General features: G+C 42.5%; 2 protein-coding genes across 5 annotated transcripts; one reads left to right on the top strand and one right to left on the bottom strand.

Moving 5' to 3' along the window:
• Positions 1-3,881: 3,881 nt before the first annotated feature.
• On the top strand, positions 3,882-8,429 carry LOC146703662 (proton channel OTOP3-like). Its single transcript, XM_085466984.1, has 7 exons — positions 3,882-4,368; positions 4,449-4,585; positions 6,213-6,271; positions 6,362-6,510; positions 6,665-7,335; positions 7,672-7,830; positions 7,919-8,429. The coding sequence occupies exons 1-7, from the start codon at positions 3,987-3,989 to the stop codon at positions 8,087-8,089; spliced, it is 1,728 nt and encodes a 575-aa protein (XP_085323110.1). The 5' UTR covers positions 3,882-3,986; the 3' UTR covers positions 8,090-8,429.
• Positions 8,416-21,801, bottom strand: hid1b (HID1 domain containing b). Of its 4 annotated transcripts, none has more exons than XM_085466980.1 (19): positions 21,692-21,801; positions 19,778-19,927; positions 18,620-18,784; positions 16,786-16,905; positions 14,666-14,772; positions 13,895-14,011; positions 13,361-13,604; positions 13,217-13,273; positions 12,990-13,130; positions 12,159-12,249; positions 11,893-12,044; positions 10,664-10,742; positions 10,413-10,577; positions 10,112-10,333; positions 9,850-9,992; positions 9,686-9,769; positions 9,503-9,594; positions 8,715-8,873; positions 8,416-8,631 (listed from the first exon to the last, which is right to left on the bottom strand). In XM_085466980.1, the coding sequence occupies exons 1-19, from the start codon at positions 21,755-21,757 to the stop codon at positions 8,568-8,570; spliced, it is 2,418 nt and encodes an 805-aa protein (XP_085323106.1). In that variant the 5' UTR covers positions 21,758-21,801; the 3' UTR covers positions 8,416-8,567. The 4 variants fall into 4 exon arrangements, with proteins under 4 accessions (XP_085323106.1, XP_085323107.1, XP_085323108.1 ...); XM_085466981.1 differs by having other exon boundaries at positions 9,853-9,992; XM_085466982.1 differs by having other exon boundaries at positions 13,370-13,604.
• Positions 21,802-24,164: the final 2,363 nt, after the last annotated feature.

The raw sequence follows: 24,164 nt of genomic DNA, 5'->3' as shown, positions 1-24,164 counted from the left end.
AGTCTATTAATTTTCTCTGTATGCTCTGTAGGGACTGTCCCAATAAAGGGCCTGAATGTTGAGATCAATACAATAAATGATGTGGAAATAATTTTCACAGAGGTCATAAAGTTAGTAAATCCCTGCTGATATTTTGGCTGATGTTTACATTTTCAATTGATTTGTGTTTGTAGGTTTGCTTGTTCTTGACAACTTGGACTCCTCTGGGTGATAAGGACACACCTGCATCTGTTCCATATCATGTTCATGGAGGATGTTATGGCTTTGACAGCACTTGGTGTTAGCTTTTTGGCATCTGGCACCCACACTGGAAAACCTGCAACCTGGACTTCATGCAGGAGAGACCGCCTCAGTCATGTTCGACTCTGCGTCCTCTGCTTTACCTCCTAATGTCTTTCTGCTTTAACGCACAATTAAAAATCATTCAAAAATGATAACTTATTTCATGAGTTATATTTCAGAGGAGTAAAGGTTTTTACATAAATGAATGATTGTTTTCTTTTTTTTTTTTCTTTTTTTCCATTTTGCATTAGATCATACATGTGCAGATCGACCGATCACTAGTCATACTGAATTTTAATGTACAGAGCAGGTGAATGTGACTACTAAACTTTAGTTATATTCAGCAGACATCAAAGAACACCGCTGTCAAGCTTAACTGGCATTTCTTTTCAGCTTATGTTCTCAAACTCCCAAGAATAATGCCTGTCTGAATAATAATTTCTGTGATGATTGGTAGATAGTTTACAGTGTTTGTTTTTCTGCTTGCTAAGGCTGAAAATAATGTGAGAGAAATAAAAAGAAAATCAAAAAATGTCTTATTGAAATAATTAATTTCCAGGTAACAATATGCCCAAAAGTTCAGTTCCTCTGGACATTTTGTCAATGGGAGAGATCACTCATCAAAGAAGAGTGATCAAATGTTTCTACCAATGATAACCATTGACTCCAGTAGAATTAAATCAGCTATTTAAGATTTTAAAAAGAGCTGTTAGATGCTGAAATGCTGCCTAAAGCTGTGGGAAAGTTAAGATTCTTGCAATATGTGAAAATCACCGCTTTGACTGGTTACAGATCCTCCTAACAGCTAAACCGCGTTTGCTGTTTGTATTTTTAATTTCTGCTACTTGAGATTAGTTGGACCTTGTAAGTACAGTGGGGCAAAAAAGTATTTAGTCAGCCACCGATTGTGCAAGTTCCCCCACTTAAAATGATGACAGAGGTCAGTAATTTGCACCAGAGGTACACTTCAACTGTGAGAGACAGAATGTGAAAAAAAAAAAAAAAAAATCCATGAATCCACATGGTAGGATTTGTAAAGAATTTATTGGTAAATCAGGGTGGAAAATAAGTATTTGGTCAATAACAAAAATACAACTCAATACTTTGTAACATAACCTTTGTTGGCAATAACAGAGGTCAAACGTTTACTATAGGTCTTTACCAGGTTTGCACACACAGTAGCTGGTATTTTGGCCCATTCCTCCATGCAGATCTTCTCGAGAGCAGTGATGTTTTGGGGCTGTCGCCGAGCAACACGGACTTTCAACTCCCGCCACAGATTTTCTATGGGGTTGAGGTCTGGAGACTGGCTAGGCCACTCCAGGACTTTCAAATGCTTCTTACGGAGCCACTCCTTTGTTGCCCGGGCGGTGTGTTTTGGATCATTGTCATGTTGGAAGACCCAGCCTCGTTTCATCTTCAAAGTTCTCACTGATGGAAGGAGGTTTTGGCTCAAAATCTCACGATACATGGCCCCATTCATTCTGTCCTTAACACGGATCAGTCGTCCTGTCCCCTTGGCAGAAAAACAGCCCCATAGCATGATGTTTCCACCCCCATGCTTCACAGTAGGTATGGTGTTCTTGGGATGCAACTCAGTATTCTTCTTCCTCCAAACACGACGAGTTGAGTTTATACCAAAAAGTTCTACTTTGGTTTCATCTGACCACATGACATTCTCCCAATCCTCTGCTGTATCATCCATGTGCTCTCTGGCAAACTTCAGACGGGCCTGGACATGCACTGGCTTCAGCAGCGGAACACGTCTGGCACTGCGGGATTTGATTCCCTGCCGTTGTAGTGTGTTACTGATGGTGACCTTTGTTACTTTGGTCCCAGCTCTCTGCAGGTCATTCACCAGGTCCCCCCGTGTGGTTCTGGGATCTTTGCTCACCGTTCTCATGATCATTTTGACCCCACGGGATGAGATCTTGCGTGGAGCCCCAGATCGAGGGAGATTATCAGTGGTCTTGTATGTCTTCCATTTTCTGATGATTGCTCCCACAGTTGATTTTTTTCACACCAAGCTGCTTGCCTATTGTAGATTCACTCTTCCCAGTCTGGTGCAGGTCTACAATACTTTTCCTGGTGTCCTTCGAAAGCTCTTTGGTCTTGGCCATGGCAGAGTTTGGAGTCTGACTGTTTGAGGCTGTGGACAGGTGTCTTTTATACAGATGATGAGTTCAAACAGGTGCCATTCATACAGGTAACGAGTGGGGGACAGAAAAGCTTCTTACAGAAGACGTTACAGGTCTGTGAGAGCCAGAGATTTTCCTTGTTTGAGGTGACCAAATACTTATTTTCCACCCTAATTTACGAATAAATTCTTTACAAATCCTACCATGTGGATTCATGGATTTTTTTTTCACATTCTGTCTCTCACAGTTGAAGTGTACCTCTGGTGCAAATTACTGACCTCTGTCATCATTTTAAGTGGGGGAACTTGCACAATCGGTGGCTGACTAAATACTTTTTTGCCCCACTGTATAAGAGCTCAGGATCATCTTTGAGCACAAAGACGTGGTCTCATACGAGGACAATGGGTTTATTTTACAGCATAGTGCAAAGCTGCCATATTGTAATATCCCCATATGATGACACATGGTCTCAGACAAATCATACATGATCCAGCATTTTACAAAGAATGCAAACTTTCTTCCTGTGTGCTGGTTGACCCTGCAAATCTTTACAGCACTCGTGTTACCAAACTTTTGATGACTGGTGTGCACTTCCTGCTTCGAAAGTGTAAATTTTTTATATTCATCAAGATATCTGATTTTGAAGAGGCTGGAAATGTTACACTTGTGTCATCTCTGCTCTTTGCATTGTCAGAGGGTTAATATGATCGAATGCATGAGCTAACAGGAAAAGGACACGCAGTGAGGAAATGGAATTGCAGATGAGGAGTGGACTCACCATTTTTATGTCACAAATAAATCTTTGATTTTTAAATCCATTTACTTATTTCTCTTTTTTAAATTGTTTTTTTTTTTAAGATCTTGAAGTTCTGTTTCTTTTAATGCTTTATGGAATTAGGTTTTTGTGGAGAGTTTAATTATTTTTTGTGAAATCCGTTTGTGATTTGAAATATTTAGTAATGAGTTAATACATTTGTAGGCTATTGTCTAAATGAAGAATTAAAAAATGTATTTAATAATGCACATGCTTTGGCCCTCCATGCACAGCAAGCAGACAGCTTTGTGTCATTAAACAGTGAAAATAAAAATAATCAGCTGATCGGGTTATCGTTCCCACTCAACCATTACAGCAGCTCGAAGCGGCGAAGCGATAAGAATGGCGTCACACACTTAAGTCAGGTCCTGTTGCGGCTTGTTTGTAAACTCTACTTGTTGGCAGAGGGCAGGTTCATACATTTCAGTTCTGTAATGCTGTGTACTGACAAACACCACTTACAAGCCTTTAGATTAGATTGTTAGTTTTTTTAAATTAATAATTCATTAATTTTTCTATTAAGTAAACTTTGTCCGAATTGCTCAGCAGGTGAATAAAGGACCAGTTTGCAAAGTAAATATGATGCATTTCCTGTGTAGGTGTGTTAAAATCATGACCACACCTACAGCCGTGTGGGAGCCGTGGGAAGGCGCATTAGAGGACTGTCGCGCCCTGTCAGACGCATGTCTCCACGCTGAACTTCAGCTGAAAGGAAAGGAAACAAGTGTCTTTTGAAGACAAGAGGAAGAAGCATGAGCACGGATCGTGATGCTGGAGACTTGGAGCTGGATACTGTCTGTGGGACACCTGAAAATCCCACTAGTGAACCTCTCCAGAGCTCAGACCATCATCAGACTCATGAACAGGAGCTGGACCCGGTGCTGCTGTGGGTTCCCAGTGGGAGACGCCTAATCTCTGGTTTGGTGGGTCTCAATGTGGTTCTGCTGGGAACCGCTCTGGTGATCGGCGAAAACTTCAACCCTGAGGGTCTGAGCCACCAGGAGCCTGAGGTGTTCCTGCTGGTGCTCATGGGGATCAGCCTGATCTGGATGTTCTGGTACCTGCTGTGGGCCAGGAGACATCCGGATATAAGCCCGCACAGAGACCACCACGCCGGGGGGGTCCCTGTCATCCGTAAGTTCCCGTGTTCGATCTTTAAAGCAGACTGCTCACAGGGTGTGCTTGGATTTTCTAACAGCGCTTTCATGTCACAGTGGCTCTCCTGCTCTTTGCGGCCTTCAGCCTGCTGCTGTTTGTCTTCAGGGTCGGTTATTTGATGAGTACGAGGGAGTGCAAGCCTGCTGCAACGCTGATTTCACCGTTCATGGAGGCTCCTTTTCTCACTCTGCAGGTAAAATCCGAAGGCAGGCTGAACTGGTGCAAGTTGTTACTGAGAGTGCAGGAAGCTAAGTGCTGGAGCTAAACAGAAAAAAGTGCTTATCTTTTCTACACTTAGACCAATCAGTCATCTCATGAAAATGAATATTTTATTTCATTATCTGATTCAAAGACGTTCAAGTAATTTGATGTAGAGAAACTGAGTAAACGGATCAAATTTCTAAGACTTTCTCATTTCTGTGGCCAAGGCAGCACAGGTCAGCAGGCATTCTAGGGATTATTTCACCTGCGCTTCAGCCAATTTTACCTGTTGACTCCAAATCAAGAAAATGGTGAGATTAGTCATTATATTCCAAATATTGGACGACTGGACAGCATTTGAAAAGCAAGTTTTCTCCAGAAAAAGTAAAGCCAACATTAAGGAAGGTGTTTCTGTTGGTGCTTAAATCCGTGTCCTTGGCGATGGACAGGGATGGGATATTCACGTTTAGAAGCGCAGGTGTTTCGAAACACCGCTCCGACGCGTGGGTCAAAACGCCCACGACACGTGACCTTGGAGTTTCGACAGGTGAATCAATGCCGGGGAGGTGCCCAGCACATCCAGGGGTCACAGGAAGTCTGAATATTTAGTCAGATTGTTAAGAAGTGGGAAGAAATGGTGCGCAAACCACAGTTTTCAAGCTCACGATAGGCGGTGAAAAGTGGAGCTCATAAAAAGTGAAACATAATCTTGTGATGCACAGTTCTTCTGCAAAGTGGAAAAAAGTACTCGGACTTTTTACTCAAGTAAGCATTAAAATCCCTTTTAAGTAGCGTAGCCGTTCACGGGTTGTATATCGAAAGTGACTGTACTCGTGAAATGACACTTCATGTACACGATGGGCAGTTATTGGGCTAAATTTATGAATTTATTGATGTGGGTATATCTTTGATGTTGCAGCTGTGGATTTTTTATTACTTTAATATTGTATTAATTGCACTCAAAATACTTGTCAATTAGATATTAAGACCTGAAACTGATGAAATGAATGATTAAAACTTGATCTCAGGTCCAACATGAAGTGAACATTATGCTCATTTTCTCTTACATGCAGATGGACTTTTCTATCAGGGAATAAAGGAGAAGTGGATTTAAGGCACTTTTGCCTTAGGTTTAACTTAAAGTACATAAATGATTACTCTAATGTGTAATTTACTGTGCAGTCACAGGCTGTAGGAGACTGCAGCTGTTCCAGTGAGTGAGCAGATATTGCTAATAACCATCTAATTATTTCTGTGACCAGATTTATTCTAGCTCCATATTTTCACTCTTGAACTCTACTAGAGCTTTGCATGAATTTGAGTTCAAAATAATCCTTATTATAAGGAAAGGCTTTTGGGTCCACTGAGTATTCTAGTAGAAGGATGCAGCTTTGACAGCTTTGACTAAACTTTTCTCGTTCTTTGCTGTTCACTTTAAGTCAGGTGCTCTTCCTCGGGCTCATCTTTGTCCCTTTCACGTTAAGATTTCAGATCATATGTCGGCTATTTTCTGTTACATACCTTCACCTTTCCTCTCCACCCTCCCTGACTTGAAAACAAGCTTGCCGTCATTTCGGGTGTGTCCTTTTTGAATAACCAAACTTTTGTTCCTTTTGTAGACATATTTACTGTGGGCTCACTCCAAAGACTGCATTCACAGACACAAGATAATCACAAGGTGCGCATTACTAAATTCGCTATATAAATCATGCATTTTTTTCATACACCTGCTACTTTGAGAAAGAGATTTCTAACTTTAGGTTTGCAGGTCTGGACTGATGATGATCCTCTCCACTGATCTACTGCTGTGGCTGAACGCCGTGACAGAGGACAACATCCACGTGGAGATCGAGCTGGGAAAACGAAACGGCCTCGCTGATGACGACACACCTGATAGGGACAGCTCAGACTTAGCAGGTAGTTACTGCAAGAAAGGCCACATTCACTCAGGATCCTAAGGTTGTATGGTTGAGCTCACTTTATTCAATTATGACATACGACTTACTAATGTAGCTGCAAGATGGATGCAAAACTAAAAGGAATGTATTTAAAGTTCTCTTCCTTCCTGCAGGGAATTCAACCTGTCAGTGCAACGCGAGCACAGCCTGCCTCGCCTTCAGGAAGGGCTTTGAAATCTTTTTTCCCTTCAACATAGAATACTACCTGATGGCAGGCTGCTTGATCTATGTGATGTGGAAGAACGTGGGCCGCATAACGGGTCCAGATCACCACGTCACAGAGAAGAAGACCCTGTATATTGTGTGCACAGGTGGGATCACATTGGGCCTCGTGTTTGGGGGCCTGGTTCTGGCTGCAGGAGTGACTGCCTTCGTTCTCTATCAGGTCTATGTGAGGCAGCCGGAGTTTCGCCTCACCGCCTTCTTCATATTTTATGGCTATCATTTAGTCATCATGCCCATCATGTCTCTCTGCTCTCTGGTCGGGCTAATAGTCCAAAGGTTAGAGAGTAGGGCACGCGAAGTGGGGCCTAATCCCTCTCGTAGGCTGGATGTGGTCCTCCTGATGGCGGCGGCCCTGGGCCAGCTCGCTCTATCCTACTTCTCCGTGGTGGCAGCTTTGGGCATAGGCACCGATGGCCCTCTGGGGGAACTGGATCTGTCCTACTCCCTCTTGAGTCTGCTGGAGCTCATCCTCCAGAACATCTTCATCATTGAAGGCCTCCACAGACACCCACACCTCAGCATCAAGAAGAAGAAGAAGCAGATGAGCAGTATTTTCAAAGTATTTTTTTTTCTTCATATAGTAGCTCTGAGGTGTAACTCAGAAGTACTGAAGTTTCATTTTTAATATTGTTACATTGTCCTAAATAACCTTTTCTGAAATATTGTTTTCTCAAATGTCATCTTAGTTTATATATTGTATATTGTGGGGTTTTTTTTGGTTTCCTGTCATGTTTTGGGATTATTTTTGCTGCTTTGTTTTTTTTTGTTTTGTTTTTTCTTTTCTTAAATATGTTCTGAAATGGTTCTTTTTGTGCACCTCAGAGCCCCTGTACATTTTACTGATGTGTTGAAAGGCATTAAAATTTTTCATATTTATATTAAAACTCTTTTACAGATGAAGAAAAAAGCACAAGAGAACAAAAAGACAGATATATCTCTACTGGAGGCCAAAATATCAGCGCCCCCTACAGTCCAGGAGCAGGGGGCAACAAAACCCTGGGCCAAAAGAGTGAGACAAGAGATCTGCGCTTTCCTCATTCTCTCAAATATCATGGTACTACTGTGTTTTATGAACCTGTTTTGAAAGAATATTTTAAAATGTTCAGTATTTGAATAACACGTAGATGTTCCCTCTTCTTTAGCTGTGGCTGATTCCTGCATTTGGAGTCCACCCGCAGTTCGAGAACGGCCTGGGAAAAGAGTTCTTCGGCTTCACCACTTGGTTTATTATGATGAATTTGGGTCAGCCGCTCAGCGTCTTCTACAGGATGCACTCGGTGGCAGCTTTAACGGAGCTGCTCATCTCTGCATGACACGCACAGACTCCATCCCTGTTAGACTACACGATCCAAAAACCGGATTACTGAATACACAAACCAACTCAAGAACAAGCTCGCCCCTCATCATAGAACTTCATGTTGTTTAAAATATGGAGATGACAGCACCTCGCAGTCTTCTGGCCTGTGCGTCCTGATATATGCACGTTTTTAAAAAAAGCATTTTTAAAGTTTTAGGCAGATATATTGGTAGAGCAGCAGATTCAGGACCCCGGGGTCTCTGATGAGATTATTTTAAAGACTTTTACCTTCCTGTCGTCACACATCGGAGCAACAAGCACTCACGTTTTTGGCAAAATAAATAAATGTCCTACAAAACTGCCAGATATTAACATTTTTCCTTTAATTGGACACATTTACACATTCTTCATCTTTACATTACTTGGCATCAAGAATGAGCCGTCCTGATTTTTAATAACGGTTCAGGTGTGAGGAAGATAAACCAGCAGCTCCTCTAAATCCTCTGGATCTCAAACAGCCTGATGTCGGTGTCGTACCAGATCGGAGGGTCAACATTACTGCGGGAAGAAAGAAAAAAACCAAAACGCTAATAGAGGAGTTCACTGAACACATCCCAAAGAATACAGGCAGGTTTATTTACCGTAAGTAGATGACGCCCCAAATGTATGTGCGGAACCACATGGCTGTGCCAGCGTTGGCTTGGTACTTCCTGATGAGGATGGGGTGGGGGACGGGTAGGAGACCCACGAGTGTGCCGTGCTGCAGGAACTTGAGGATTTCCGACTCGTCAGTCAGACCCCTGAGGACGACAATAAACCGCGAGACACTGAGAATAAATCTGACGTCTAAATGCAAAGAATCAATAGTAACTTTTATGTGATAAATCTGTAAAAAGTGCTACTGTTTAAATTAACATGTTTGATGCTCCACAGAAATGAGTTTATTAAAGTGAACCTGTTCTGCAAAAATAACTTTTCAATCAGAAGTGCAACAAATTTCATTTCTTCAAAGAAAAGTGCACGCTCGTTGTATTAAATGTCATACAGACACATAAATGAGGTCATTTATGTTTAATTTATGTTTTCAGAGATCAAATATAGAAGTGAAGCTTACAGGTCAAACAAAACAACTGCAGGCAGAAACGAAAGCTTCACGATTCAATAATTACCTCGAGGAGGAGGTTGTGTTTGCAGGTGTGTGTCTGTAAACACGATGGCTCAAAAAGTTCTGAATGAATTCTGTTAAAACTGTTAATTGCTCATGTTAATCTATTATAATAACATTCCAGGTCACAGACAATAACTTTGCATTAAGACAGTTTTGGTTCATTTCTTCCAACCCTGCCTGGTGCTGCTCATTAACTAATACAGGTATTCATTAGTTATCACATAATGCATCGTTTAGTTTAAAATCTGAGGGATTTCCTACTTGTCGATGCAAATCTTCTCCACCTGAGGAACCAGGACTTGCAGCAACCTCATGATCGTCTGCAGGGGAAGTTTGGCCTTCCACGAGGAGACCTAAATGATGGAGGACGTCACATGACAGAAAATACACCCACGGAGCAGAAGGTAGAAGGTAAATGTGAGCAGATGAAGGATTTGTTCTGACCCAGTCGGAGTTAGCGCTCCACGCAGCCGTTGATGAGACGCTCGACAGTCGACTCCTCGCCGACTCCGACTGCATGCGGTTAACCTAACACCAAAAAATAAACCACTTTAACTGCAGCAACTAAACTTCTGTGTGTGTGTGAGAGAGACGAGCCATCTGCTCACCACCTCGTGATCTCTCTCAGACTCGCTGTCGCTGGCTCCGGCTGCGATGCTGCTTTTAGACGTGTGCGGAGAGTCCAAATGTGGCACAGTGATCATCGTTCCATCCTGACTCACCTGAGACTTCTCTGTTATCTTATCGATTCCTACAACACATGATGACATGAAGAAGGCCTTTAAAGGAACAGTTCGATGTTTTTGGAAACCCCAGATATAGACTAAGTAAAAATCCTCGTTATTTGAAATTCTACTTCTTACTTCCTACCTGGAGTGGCCTCTAAGCTGGCTTTGAGTGTGCCGGGCTCGGCGGGTACAGCAGGTCTGGAGCCCTCCATGGACTCATTCTCTACAGAGTTCGCCCTAGAGATTCCCGTCCTCCTCTTCTTTTGCAGGGCCCTCTGAATAGACGTGGTATCGGACGACAGGTTGGCCAGCTGGTGGAAAACGTTTCGCTTACGGATGATGGCGTACACCAGGTTGAAGTTACCTGTGAAAGGAGGGTTCAGATTGTTATTTGGGCAAAAGCCGTGACCTGCAAACCGATGAGCCTGTGTCTGCGTTCTCACCATCAAACTGATACTGGATGATGTTGTTGCAGACCTCCAGCAGGAAGAAGACCAGGTGGTGGTTCTGCAGTGAGGAGAAGAGGAACCAGGGCGTGGAGAAGGCCTCCAGGAGGTGAAGCAGTTTGTTGGCTGCCACCATGGACAGGCTCTTCAGGTAAGGTGAAACTGTGGAAGCACAAAAGGTCATCCCAAGGCTCAAGCAGCTCTGTTGCTCCTCCACCAGGGGGCAGCATTTGCACTGTAATACTCACTGTTCACTATGATGGTGAGCAGGCAGTCGAACAGAGGCTGGAGACGCTGGTGTCCGCTGGAGATGATTTTGTGGAAGATCTAAACATGACAAAGTACTTGGAACAAACTCAGTGGACTGAAAACGAAAGTAAAAACACTCAAGCTTCCATCACAAAGTCAAACCACAAAAAATATCCTGTCTGTCTTATAAAAACGCAAAAAACTATGATGTCCTGAGATCTTTAGGAGAGCGTTTAATTGAAAATGCAAGACCAGAATGTACATGACATTTAGCTACAATTAAAAAGAGGGAAAATGTTTTATTCCAGGTCAAATAAAATGTATTTATAATACAAAGTAAAAAAAGTTTTTTTGTTTTTTGTGGTTGTTGCTGCAATTTGTCTTTCTGCATTAATTAAATACCTGCTGCAGTCACAGGAACCATCCACAGATACTGGTAAAGCTGAAAGTTGGAGGATCGGACGCTAGCAAGCACCTGGGATCTACCTCCCTGCAAGGCCTGAGCTCCATTAACTGGAGCCTCTGAACTCTACACTGCCAACCCATAAATGCTTTTGGTACTTTGTGTGATTATTATTCTATCACTTATCACCAATTAAATATCTGTAAATGTGCATCGTTAACCAAGTTTGCTATCGTTAGCTGATAACTGCATAAGAATCCTGCACACATCCATCTTTTATATCCAGTCTGGACCACAGGTGTCAAACTCCAGTCGTCGAGGGCTGCTTTAATGACCTACTAAAATTAGTAGATCATTAGCAAGACTCTAATGAAGCTGACTGCATGCTGAGGATGCAGTTCAGCCACTTGATTCATGTTACAGACGCCCAGGAGTGAATGAACATGGTGCAATAAAAGTACTTTTAGAAGTACATTTTTCCAAACTCTTACATCTATTTAAATGTACTTGAGCAGGGTCGGGTGTTGCCACCTCAGCATGCAGTCAGTTTAATTCAGGTGTGCTGCAGCAGGGACACATGGAAGAGTTTCAGGACACCGGCCGTCAAGCACTGGGGTTTGATACCCCTGGTACTCTGTAGTTCTCAGCACTATCCAGAAAGCCAGTAAAGCCAGGCATGTTTTACCAGGTGACTGATAATTCGCTAACCCAAGAGTGCGCTCCATCCCGTGGTTTCTTTCTGCCAAACACAGGATTTTCTGCCTTCATTCGTAGATAAATGAAAGAAATAGATTCTCTCATTTATTTCACGCCATAACGTCTCACCACTATGAGCAGGTCGGCGTGGGTTCCTGTGAACACAGGAATGTCCATGGGCACACGGAGAGCGTACGGCTTGTTCAGACGGACGCCAAAGTTTCTTTCTCCACTCAGCAGCAGCAGGATGAAGACGCCGATGTGCATGAGGCCGAGCCGGGCTGCAGACGCACACAGGGGAAATGTTTTGTTTTTAACACAGGGAGCGATGACAGTTTATACAGATTTATATTTATTGTTTCACACGCACGCGCATGCACGGAGACGTGACTCACACTGATCCGCTCGGGCATCGTTCAGGTAGAAGAGGATGGGAATCAACATGTCCAACACGTCGCTGCTCTTCAGGACGAAGAAGAGGAATTTCTAAAACACAAAAATAACAAAATCAGGTTTGGCTTGTTTGCTCCACTTCACTCCATCACACATACAACTTCATCAGCCCCACACACACCTACGAACCAGGACTAAGTCCACATTAAGAAAAAATTGAGAAGGAACCAAATTTTTCAATTATTCTTGTTTATTTTGAGAATAAAGTTTTTTTTCACAAAAAAGTGAAATTACGACTTTAATCCAGGATCTTATTTTTTATTACTACTATTGTTAATTTCATTATACTAAAGTCTTCAAGATTAACGTTGTAACAGCATTTTAGGAAATAAAATGGAAAAAATATTTTCAGTTAATTCTCGAACTACTACAAAATTTATCTTGAAATGAACACCAATCATAAAAAGGAAAAACACAGAACCATGATGTGTTTTTGTAATCACAGCCTTCACCAGCAGGGGGCAGCATTTTACCACAGACTGTGTCGAAATGTTCTCATTTCTCCTGATTATTTCCTTTTCCCCATTCTGCCATTTAAACACTATGTTTTGAATGAGGGTTACATGTGAGGGCCACACTTACGCTTGTTTATCTATTTAGCAGTAAGAACTTCAGTCAGCATCAGTAATGTCCCATACAAACACACTGTCCTCTCCACATTCAGTTCACTAGGACCTGACCACCGTGGTTGCACACGAGCAGCTGTTTTTGTTGATGAAATATTCTCATTTCCTGAGAGTCCCTTGGCTTCCTGTTGCATTTCGTGCTCGCACCTTGTTGAAGTCGCAGAATTTCCAGAAGAGGATCAGCAGCTCCTGGTGGAACTGGATCTTCTTGGTGGATCGGGGCAGATACGTCTGGATGAGAGGGTTATTGAGCAGCCGAGCCAGACCTTTAAGGACAAAGCTCAAGTCCTGATGAACAAACAAGGAGAACACACACTCATAAACATCCCAGGGGATCATGCTGTTAGCTGCTGAACGGCTGGATGTTTCAATACCTCCTCTCTGTGTATCCTGGAGAGATAATTCACAAACAGGTTGTCAGGTCCACCAGGCTGAAAAATAAATCAGCATCAGTGTTTATATTTTAAATCATAATCTTAAAAAAAATATACTTGTATATATGTGGATTAATTACTCACTGTATGTACCTCTTGCTCCTCCTCCTCAGCTGAGGGACATGTTGAGGGGTCCAGGGCCTGGAGGGCGGCGCTGGCGGCTGAGCCAGCCTCGTGCTCCAGGGTGACGATAAGGATCTGGACCGCCTGCTCCACCAGCTGCTCCCGGTAGTCTGAGAACAGCAGGTGGTTGTACGGGATGCCGTAGCCCACGGGGTCGTAGGCACAAACCACATTGAGCAGGGAGGTGAACAGAGGCAGGGCGTGTCTGCGAAAAACAGGTGGAGGTGAGTCTGCACAAGCTTAACGAGGATGAATGAAAGGCTGTAGTGATGTATACCCCTGCTCTGTATGTCAAATATTACTGAACACAGACCTACAAACACTCCTTAAAATGAATTCCCTGTTTTTAGTTTTTAAGACGGATGAATTCACTGTCACAAAGGTTTTGGATTTTCTAATAAATTCAACGTTAAAACAGAGAAGCAGAGAGTGCAATTCAACAGGAGAGAAGTTATCTCACTCCGTCTGGTGAGGTGTTGTCAGGTATAAAGTCACCTGTTGGCTGTGGAGCAGAAGAAGGAGATCCAGGGGTTGAGGACTTTGTTTTCAGCGGAGGGAGGAAGGTACATGGCTTCAGAGAAGCAGGTGAGGAGTAACTTCAGCAGCTCTGTCCTGGAAAGGGCGTTAGCACAGGATGGAGGGATGTTAGTAGGTGAATTCAGCCTGATACAAACTGAATTTGCGAGATAGCAAAAGAATGATTATAATCAGGAATCTGTAGTGATGTCTAATCTGGGGGTTTCATCATTTTAGAAGATTAAATTCAGCAGCACAGCTTTACTTATTACTGCATACAGAAAACAAACATTGTTTCTTCTGTTAACGGCAATTAAAAAGAAACGGCTCGTCGTCCAGGCTGAAGCTGTTAGAGCACAAGCAGGAGCGCTCAATACTGATTTGTTGTTCACGTGAGGTTTTAATCTTCACTTGTCCTGCTGAAACCAGCAAATCTGGATCGGATGACAAAAACAGAGTATAAAGAGAGAAAAACTTTGACGGCCTCTTTGGGGCGAGTGTGGATGCAGAGGTGGAGCTAAGACTGGTTGGATATCGATGTGACTGACTTCAATGAAACAGATTCATCCAAAATTTCAAAAAGACTCCCGCACGGAGACGCTCAGCCCAGGCACATTAATTCTGATTACATTTCTTTTTGCAGTAGTTCCACATGTGCAGGAGCCCAAATCAGTATTGATTACATACATGTAAGCTCAGACATGAGCCAACACTGCGATGACCAGCACTGAAAGGATGCTGAAGTCTCACCTGTTCAGGTCGTGGACGTAGTTCAGAGGAGGTGCCTGAGCGAAGCCCACGCCGGCCTCCCAGATGTACTCACAGCTGTCTATGGCTCGTATGTCATCAGCTGTATCCTGCAGCAGAGACAACAGGTAAAACATTCAGTGACATTCCTCCCGAAGGTCCCCGAGAGCTGAAATTACTAATGAGCTGAACTCACGACAGGTTTGATAATCGATTATGAATTGACTTGAAGCTGAAAGTTCTTTGCAAACGTGACCTCTGCAGGAACGGTCGTTCTCGAGGCGGGGCCACAGAGGTCACTGAAAGGTGGAGCTTGACTCATAGGAATGTACTGTCTTGTGTGTTTGTGACGCCAGGAGCTTCTCTCACACACTCAGCTTTCCTCCCCCCGCCTCACACCTGGAGGGAGAGGCGGTGTGTGGAGTGTTAGCCTCATTTACTCACAGACGTGGATTCTTGTCCACAGCTAAAGCTGGAGGTCTAAACAGAGCTCCGGGACTGAGTTCACACTTACTTCTACCATGCAAGTCATCAAATGGACCAAGCTAAGCCCTCCGCTGACAATATCTGCATGTAACACCTCCGCAGAGATAACTACAGCTTTATGAATAGATGTGACAAGGTGCTACCGCTGTAAGTGAACTGACAGCTCCACGTACGCCACACAATGAAGTTCACTGGTGTCAAACGCCAACCGCAGTGAACTCTGGTGTTCTTCTTGAAGCGTGGGATACTCTTTAAAAGCAAAAGCTTTGCATAGCCGTTCAGCACAAGTCACTTTCTTTACGAAAGGAAGTTATTTTAGACCTTTGAAGAAGTGTCCAAACCAAGTATGGGACGGGGACCTACACCAAACATCTGAAAGTGAAACACAAAGGAAGCAGGTCACTGAATCCTTTTACTCTGGTGAGCATAGGATACGCACAGACTGTATGTGAAAGATGGACATAGCAGCCCTCATGTCACCCACTGATTAGTGTATGCACTGAGAAGCCTCAAGCTGAGCAGTGTTGCTCATTCTTTTTGAAACCTGTGAGACCGAGGGACACTGCAGGCTCACTATACCGTAATGCATACCTTCCTTTATTGTCTTCATTTATTCTAAAAAGAACCACAATAAAAAAAACATTAACTTCTAATAAATAAAGCTTAAAACTCATAATGGAGACCATAAACTCACTAGGAAAGTGTTTACTCAGGTCACAAGACAAGCAAGCTTTCTGCATGAGTACATTTATTTACGTGCTGTGCATTGTTTTAGCCGCTCGTGTCACATGGGAGGGTCTGTGGATGCAAGCAGGGGCTTTTGACCTCTGCATCACTAAATCCATACCAGGAAGTGAAAGCTGAAATTCAAGGCACAAATGAGGTTTCCCTCCAGCCATGTGTTTCTTTGTGCACACGCCTGCTTCACGCCTCAGAGGTCACTGGGGCAGGTGGGAACAAACAGCAGCTGCTGGCTATTTTCCACATTCTCCTGCACAGTTTCCTTGATTTTAACATTTCCTCGTGAGGTAGCAAGGAGTATCTGATGAGATCACCTCCCAGTCTCTCAAACGTCTGAATGTTTGCGGAGCACAATAAAGACGTTTCCACCCTTTCCAAACATGGCCCCTCTCCTCGCGTCCCACAGAGTCACTCATTAACTTGAGCTACCGCCCGAGAAGGTTGTGTTAAGAGATAACGGCGCTAAGAGGTGCTGCCACGGGAGCAAATAACAGGCTTACTTCTTTTATATGAGCTGTAAAGTGCTGACACGCCTGTCAATTCAGAGCTAAAACAAAGCAAACAAACCACGACTCTGAAAGGCATAACTCCAAACCACCTTCAGGTCAATATTTTTATATGTCTAATCCTTTATCTACCTGAACTTTTTGTTTTCAGTGTTAATTAACAAAAACCATGTTAAGACCCTAAAAGCCCAGAAATTAAATATTTCAAACCCAACAATCAAACAGCCTCCTGTGAGCAAGTACTCGCTGACAGTGGGAAGGAAAAAACACCCTTTTAACAGGGAGAAACACAGGGCAGAACCAGGCTTACGGAGGGGCAGCTGTGACCAGCTACATAATGAGTAAGGCTACTTTTGCATGGTCAGTGATGCGGGGGGTTGCCAGACTCACCGGGCTGTTCTTCTTGTGGCTCTGGATGGTGAAATCTAGACAGAAGAGCAGGTCAGCAATGGCCAGCAGCAGGGACTCAGCCAGAGGCCGACCTTCGTCATCAGCATCGTGGTCCAAGTGCTGGAGGGAGAAGAGCTGAGGCTGTGACTCTTATGGTACTTTTACTGTATCGTTGCTGGTAAGTCAATTTGTTGTTTTTGTGCCGCTCTGGATCCATTTCAGAGTTGGTTTTTATGTCACTTAAGTCCCAATTAGTTGCTTTAAATCACAGACTGTATATAGAAAGTAACATGTAGCGTAAAGCCAATGGCCCATCAACTTAAAGTTGATTCTTTATTATGGCCAGCAGGGGGCGTATACTCCGGTCAAGTCTAGTCCTATAGAAACCTTTGGGAAAATTACCCTCATTTCCTTTGCTATATCAACTCAGCGATATTATTCCTGATGACATTATAGGGTTAATTGCTTGCTTTACATTTTATTGACTACAGCACAATGATTATCTTTGAAATTATGGTCCCCATAAGAACAGGACAGTAAAGCTTTTCTGTGTGACAGACAGCTCATCACCCCGTGAGTGTAGTGTGTCAAAAAAGGTCTAATTCTTTTGTTTATTTGGTGGACCAGCTTCCAAAAATGTGCTTTTTTTCTCTCATGTCTTGAGTTAAAAGATGAGTACTGCTATTGGTTAACTCAAGTCACTGGCTGACTCAGCAGGATCCCTGAAAATGGAGGAAACACCTGGAGTGTAGCTGCTGTCACTCCAAAAAGCATGCATAATCTACATAACCCAAATAAACCAAAAGTCATTCTTATTACGTCTAACTTTGTGTCCTGGAAAGATCAATTATGAGTTAAACTGACATTTTATGCTATACTTTATTCAAGGCTAAGCTACCTAGCTGCTGGTTTTAGCTTCATGTTGAGCAAACAGACAAGAAAATGATGGATGGGTCATCACATTTAACTCTAAACCACATACACAGGTTTTTCCAAACACTGTCCACTTGTATCTTTCCACAGCATAAATCCATAATCAAATATAAGAGTTCAACCATCCGTTAGCCACACAGAGTCGTTTCATTCATACAATACTGAGTAATCAGCCTGCTCCAACCAGCAGCTGCTCTGCACTTTATTTCAGTCTCCCACTTTCATTAAGAGACATTCAATCCCTTCTAAATTCAACCGCTGGCCAGAAAGAGCAGGAGACACAATATGGGCAGTGTTTGGACGCAGTCCCCTGCCGACCGGGTAACCAGAGACCCAGCAGCCCTAGGTGGGAAACGGGGGGAAGGCAGGGAGAGGAGGGATTTGGACAGACACGTCAAAGCATCAGCAATCTCATCTCACACTGCAGAGTCTGTTCTGAAAATCAGATGGACCCATCGCTTTGAACCGGCGCAGATTATTAAAGGTGGAGATATCAGAGAGGCTCAAGTCCTCAGATATCCGCAGAGCCGACAGATTAAACCTAACAAACTGTCTGCAAGCTAAAAGATTTCCTCCAAATGCTTTTTCTGAGACGTGGCAGGAGTTCTTAAATAACTTTCTCCCTTTTCCCCTCTTCCTCTTCTTCTTTTGCAAAGATCAGTTTTATGAACTATAGATTCTGACTTTTCTGTCTCTACTTTTGTTTGAAAAGTTACTAAAAGCATTTAATCAGCTACCAAACTAATACCTGCAAAATATATAAATATCATCATTTCAATGATATGTGACAATAAAGCTGCAAATATTTGGTATTTTTACTTGGAATAAATAAAATGGCCAGTATAGGTAAGACTAAAAACAGCCACGTAGATGAATACATTAAAAGATGTCAGTGCCGTACCCCCGCTCGGCCGGGGATGGTGGACCAGAAGAAGCCCCTCCAGTCGGCATCCTCGAAGATGTAGGGCAGGATGCGGGTGAGCAGGCGCGTGCAGTTCAACACGGTCTGGCGCTCCTTCTCAGAGGGGCAGCCGGAGTCTGCTCCCCGGACCAGCCTCTCCACCGCCTGGGAAAAACCAACACAAGTATCGTGCAAATATGAGATGAAATAACCAAGACAGACAAAAGTCTACTCTTATTTATTCACCCGAGGTGCCTGTTTTACCTGTCAATCATTATTTTATTTAAAGGCCACAAAAAGTGTTGGAAAATTCTATTTTCACCAGGCGACTGAAGCATCAAGCTTCTGATTGGTGAGTGGACTCATTAGTTTGAGCTTGTTTTTATTACAGCGACTCATTCTTCTAAACTCTACGTGACTTCATCGTACTTGTAAGTGTAAAACTATGTCAGCAAATTGGGTTCGGACCCCAACCCCAATCAGTGTGACCATCATGCATGACAAATAAATGCAGAAAATCTTCAATAGCATATCTTCTGACCAGCTAGCCTTTGTAGCTGCACTAAAATACATTAATACTTGCAGCTGTTTCTGTCCAGCAGCTACTTCTTTGAGGTTATGGTGAAAAGCATGGGTCGTTCCACATGAACCAAATAAAACCTCAGGAGTTTTTAAAAGCACATCTTTTTGTCACATGACCTTCAACCAGTCACCAAAGCAGCTGTCTGCCCTTTAAAACCTTAAACTACCAAATGATCTTCAGACTTAGTTTCTCTGTTTTTCTGCATTTCTATAAATGACGTTTGACCTTTGCCATCAAACTGTGGGAACAACAAACAGCTGCATTCCTTTGTCTCCGACTGTATCCAGGATGGACAAAAGCTGCTCTAAAGCAACGTACAGAAGTCCTCGCAGCTGGTGGCAACAAAGATCAGACAGAAGACGTCCTAAGAAGCCTTAAACATGTGAGAGAGGGCTGACACAGGGCAGAGTGTTTAAGGTTTCATTCCATGTGGGAGTAAAACTGATTTATACAGCAGTTTAAGACTGAAAGTAAGTCTGTGCAAAAAACTCTAAACTGACTCAGAAACAAGACGATTACACCCTCAGTCCTGATACTGAGTCACGCTTGCCCCAGTCCTGAGGATGTCAGGTTACCTTGTAGCAGAGGGTTGCCAGGTTTGACGGAGACTCCTCTCTGACGGCTCTGATCTCTGCCGCAGGAACCAGAGCGAAAACATCCTGAACCGTGGTGGAGGAGTCCACCCAGAACTGATCCCAGAACACGTCGTCTGAGGCTTCGACGGGCTGCAGGAGAGGAAACGCACACTAACATCAGTGTGTGTGTGTGTGTGTGTGTGTGTGTGTGTGTGTGTGTGTGTGTGTGGCTCATCTGCTGCTAAATACATTGTGTTGATGAGGAGGTACGATCTTTCCTTTTTGCTTCATGGCCGACAGAAAACATAACCAAGGATCAACAAGCTTATCCAAATTATTCACATAGAGTAACACATTTAATTCTCTGTCAATCAACTGAATGAATTAACAACATTTACATTATTGATAACTTAGTGATTTTATTTTCCCATTAACTAATTAACCATTTCAAAGCTAAATAAAAAAAAGCTGGACATAAAAAGATCTCAAACGTTTTGAGTCACCCTTCATTTCTTCATAATTTCCATAGGAAATAGGAGCAGTGACCTATGGAAACATCTGCAAACATGTTATAAGAGGCAAAAACAGAGTTTGACAGTAAATATTTGGTGTTACTGGCTTTATTCCTCAGCACAGCCTGAACTCTCTGAGGCAGCTTTCTGTAATTTATTTCAGGAACAGCTCTCTAAGCCTCTTGCATCCCAAAAGCTCTTCTTTTGTTCCATCCTCTGTCAAGTTTTCCAAGCTCTGGGGAGGCTACTCCATCACTGATAGTCTAGCCAATCAGAATGTACTTTTCTGTGTTCATAATCTCATAAATTCTCAGTTCTCAGTGTACAACACCACAGAGGGATGTAGCTGATGAGCTGTAGCATGAAGATATGGGACAGAGTTGTTGAAGCTAGGTTAAGAAGAGAGGTGACGATCAGTGAGCAGCAGTAATGCCGAGAAAGAGCCCAGCAGAGTGCACTTCGAGAGTATTGATGGAGAAGTAAAGAGAAGTTCACAAGGAGCTTGGCTGTGTCTTTGTGGATCAGAGAAAGGATAAGGATAAGCGAGGAACTGTGGTGCTGAATGAGGAAGTCATGTGAGACAGCGGTGAGGTGTGCTGAAGGAGCCAGAGATGGGATCGAGGTGGGACGACATCACAGATGTGCTCTGAGCCCCAGGCTGACAGACGAGGTCAGGCAGGAGTGTCTGTGGACTCTGATGTCTAAGCAAACAGTTGATTAATCAGACAAAGTCAGTTCTTTAAAGATCTCCTTCAGTCTGACCAACACTGAAAAATAAAGACGATGCAGGTTTAACCCAGGATAAATATACTTGAAAATTGATTCTTTTTTGTCTATTTTAGCTAATCAACCAATCACTTCTGCTTCGAACACAAGAGACCATATGAGCCCATAAACACCCAGATTCCAGCTTTACCAGCAGCTGACCTAACATCTGTTTCACGCTACAGCAAACCACCACCCACACACCACCTGGATCAGTTTCGATCACTCGACCAATCGATTAACGTTGCAGCTGTCCCGTCCAGCCCTGTTACCTTTAAACACACCTGTCAGCCAGAGAAACAACTGCTGGCCCAAAACTGATGCAATCTTTAATATTCCCATCTGCATATTAAAGGATCACGTCACAGACAAAGTCCAAAATGACTGTTTGGAGTCCCTCAGACTGCATAAGAAAAAGAAGAAAATCCGTATTCTGAGAGGCAAGCTTGCTTTCTGTTTAAAAATCCTCGTTTATGAAATAACTCCAATGATTTTTTTCAGGTTTTTCTCTCCACTTTGTGTGACGTACGCTGCCATCTGGCACTCCAACTTTATCTCCACATCTCCACTAACGCTAAAAGCCAAACGCTCAGCGGAACTTTCCTCATGTCACCTTTTAAAGAAAACAAACCCCGACCTGAGTTTTGGTTGTCAGCTGGACCACCGCTTTCCTGAAGTGAAGTTTGCTGTCTGCGTTTCCCATATTTCTGTCTCCAGCCACCTGCTGCCTGCCTGCCTGGATCCACAGGGAGGATAATCTGCCTCATCCACAGCGCTGTGCGGCCACTGCGTTCAGGTGCAGCTCGGAAAAATCACGCTCATGCTGCTTCCAGCGTGTGTTTAATTCAAACACACATTTCATTATTTGTTTGTACTAAAAACAAGTATGAATATTTGTGAAAGTAAATGATACATAAATCCAGAGTAAAAATCAGCCTGTGCAAAACTGGGAGGAAGCTAAAGCCACGTATAAAGCCCCCTCGAAGAAACCCAAGCACAATAAAGTGGAATAAAATAACCTACACTTCAACTTAAATCTTAAATAAAGAAGCTAAGCTGCTTTATGAAGAAACAGGGAGATGCTGTAATATCCGTGTATGCATTTTCGTAGGAATATTGCAATATGGATTTTTTTCTTATAATTTCATGGAAAATTCCCAAACATTTAGTAAACCTCCCAAAAAGAAGAGTTTTTGTAGGACAGACACGAGAAGACAAACTCTTTTATAAGCCGTTTCATAGCAAACTGAACAAATGAATAAAATACTTTATTTAAAAAGTTATTTTAAAAAATGAATAAAATAATAATGAAAAGTTTTGTGGTTAAACACTGAGAGAATTGGAAATGGGAAACATGGAAATTATCCGAATATCCACGAATGCATTACAAGCACGTTAGCTAAAAAAATGCCACAAAACAAGTAAACAAACAAATAAATAGATTCAGTATTAACGAATTAAAGGCACATTAATAATACCAAATAAACAATAAAACAATAAGGGTTTTATATGCTAACAAATATAAATAGAAATATATGTAGATAAAATAAGAGAAAACCAACCGAATATCACAAAGTAAAATAAAAGATATTCAATAACATTTAACGGATAAAACATGTAAAACCATTCTGGATAAAAATGCACATTTAATACGGTATCAATCAAATTATTGTTTATTATTGCGATATGTAATTAAAATCAGGATTTTCCTAAATTAATAGAATCTTTAATTAGCTCCTCTGTCTCAATAAGAGTTGTAGCGATTACCTCGAGTCCCTGAAGGCAACATCAGCCCAACAGGATCCAAACGAGGCGACTTCCGGGATCCTAATGTACATATTTGCTTTCCTGCTTTTCTCATTCTTCTTCAGTTTGCTTTCGTTTACATATGAGGGACATTCAAGAGACCACAGTCACCTGCATCTTCATGTCACCTGAAGGCAGGAAAGTGATGCTCGTTAACGTGCACCGTTAGCGCGCACAGAGCCCCTTCAGGTCCAGTCAGGATAAATGAGTTCTGGCGTTTATGGAGCAACAGCGACATCCAGTGACTTCACTACAAAAACAGGCCAATCACATACAATTAATGTCAGTACTGTTTATATATATATCGAGTTATTTTAACTTAAGGTTTAAAAGCAAATTATTAAATTTAATAGCAAAAATGCGTATATATTTATTTGTTATAAATTAGCTTCTGCGCAAATACACATGTTATTTTAACTTATATACTTTAGAGAAGCTGTGACAATGAAGTCAATGCTGTAAATGACTCAGTGACAAACTAGCTCAAGGCCACTTTAGTTGTGTATGATCCAGTTTTGCAGCTTGGTACAGAGCCCGCCACTGTGTTTTTGTAAATCACTTTGTAGTGATGGTACTCAAGTAAAATTTGATGCTATCATTTATTTTAAATTGAGATAGAGCACCGTGAAATCTGACTTTTTTTTTTTTTTTTTTTGAAAAACGGGTATAGCCCCCTGCTGGGCGTCAGAGGTAGTGCAGGTTTAAGTCTAACTTTGTAACATGGGGCGAATTTGGACATTTTCTAGTTTCAGGTCTTGCTAAATACAGCAGGCCTGTGGTCTGCAACCAGAATGAAAAGAGACAACAACAAATAAACTATAAAACACGACCTGTTTGACCAATGAACCACCAAATAAATTCGTAGTCTTCAGGAATAGTTCTCCAGGCTTCTTGAAGGACATTTAAAGCTCTTCTTGGGACGTTGGTGGTTTTTGTTAATCATCCCATCAAGCTCTAAAACACCACTGGCTGAAATCAACCCATGACAGAGTCTACACCATGTTGAACAGGTTTCACACTGTTGTACTTCTCTTCTGACCTCATCCTTACAAATTTTACTTTTTTTTTGTAAACCAAGAAATGTCAGATTTAGAGTCATCACTCCATAAAACCTGCTGCCACAGGTTTCAGTCCAGTTCTTGTGTAGTTTGGCATAGTCAGCCTTTTTCTCCCAGTTTTTGTTCCTTGGAAGCAAAATGTAAAGAAATGAGGGTTGACTCAAGACTTTAGCACAGCACTGTATACACATATATACATATTTGTGTCAGACCACACCCACTAAAATCCCCAAACCATTTCTTGGT

The sequence above is a fragment of the Copadichromis virginalis genome, linkage group LG8 (genome assembly GCF_057382275.1).
Source record: "Copadichromis virginalis isolate Kocher_CV1m ecotype Utaka linkage group LG8, C_Virginalis_male_GT1.1, whole genome shotgun sequence".
Taxonomy (NCBI): Eukaryota; Metazoa; Chordata; class Actinopteri; order Cichliformes; family Cichlidae; genus Copadichromis; species Copadichromis virginalis.
The sequence above is the reverse complement of the archived record's forward strand: the minus strand, read 5'-3'. Positions and strand labels throughout refer to the sequence as shown.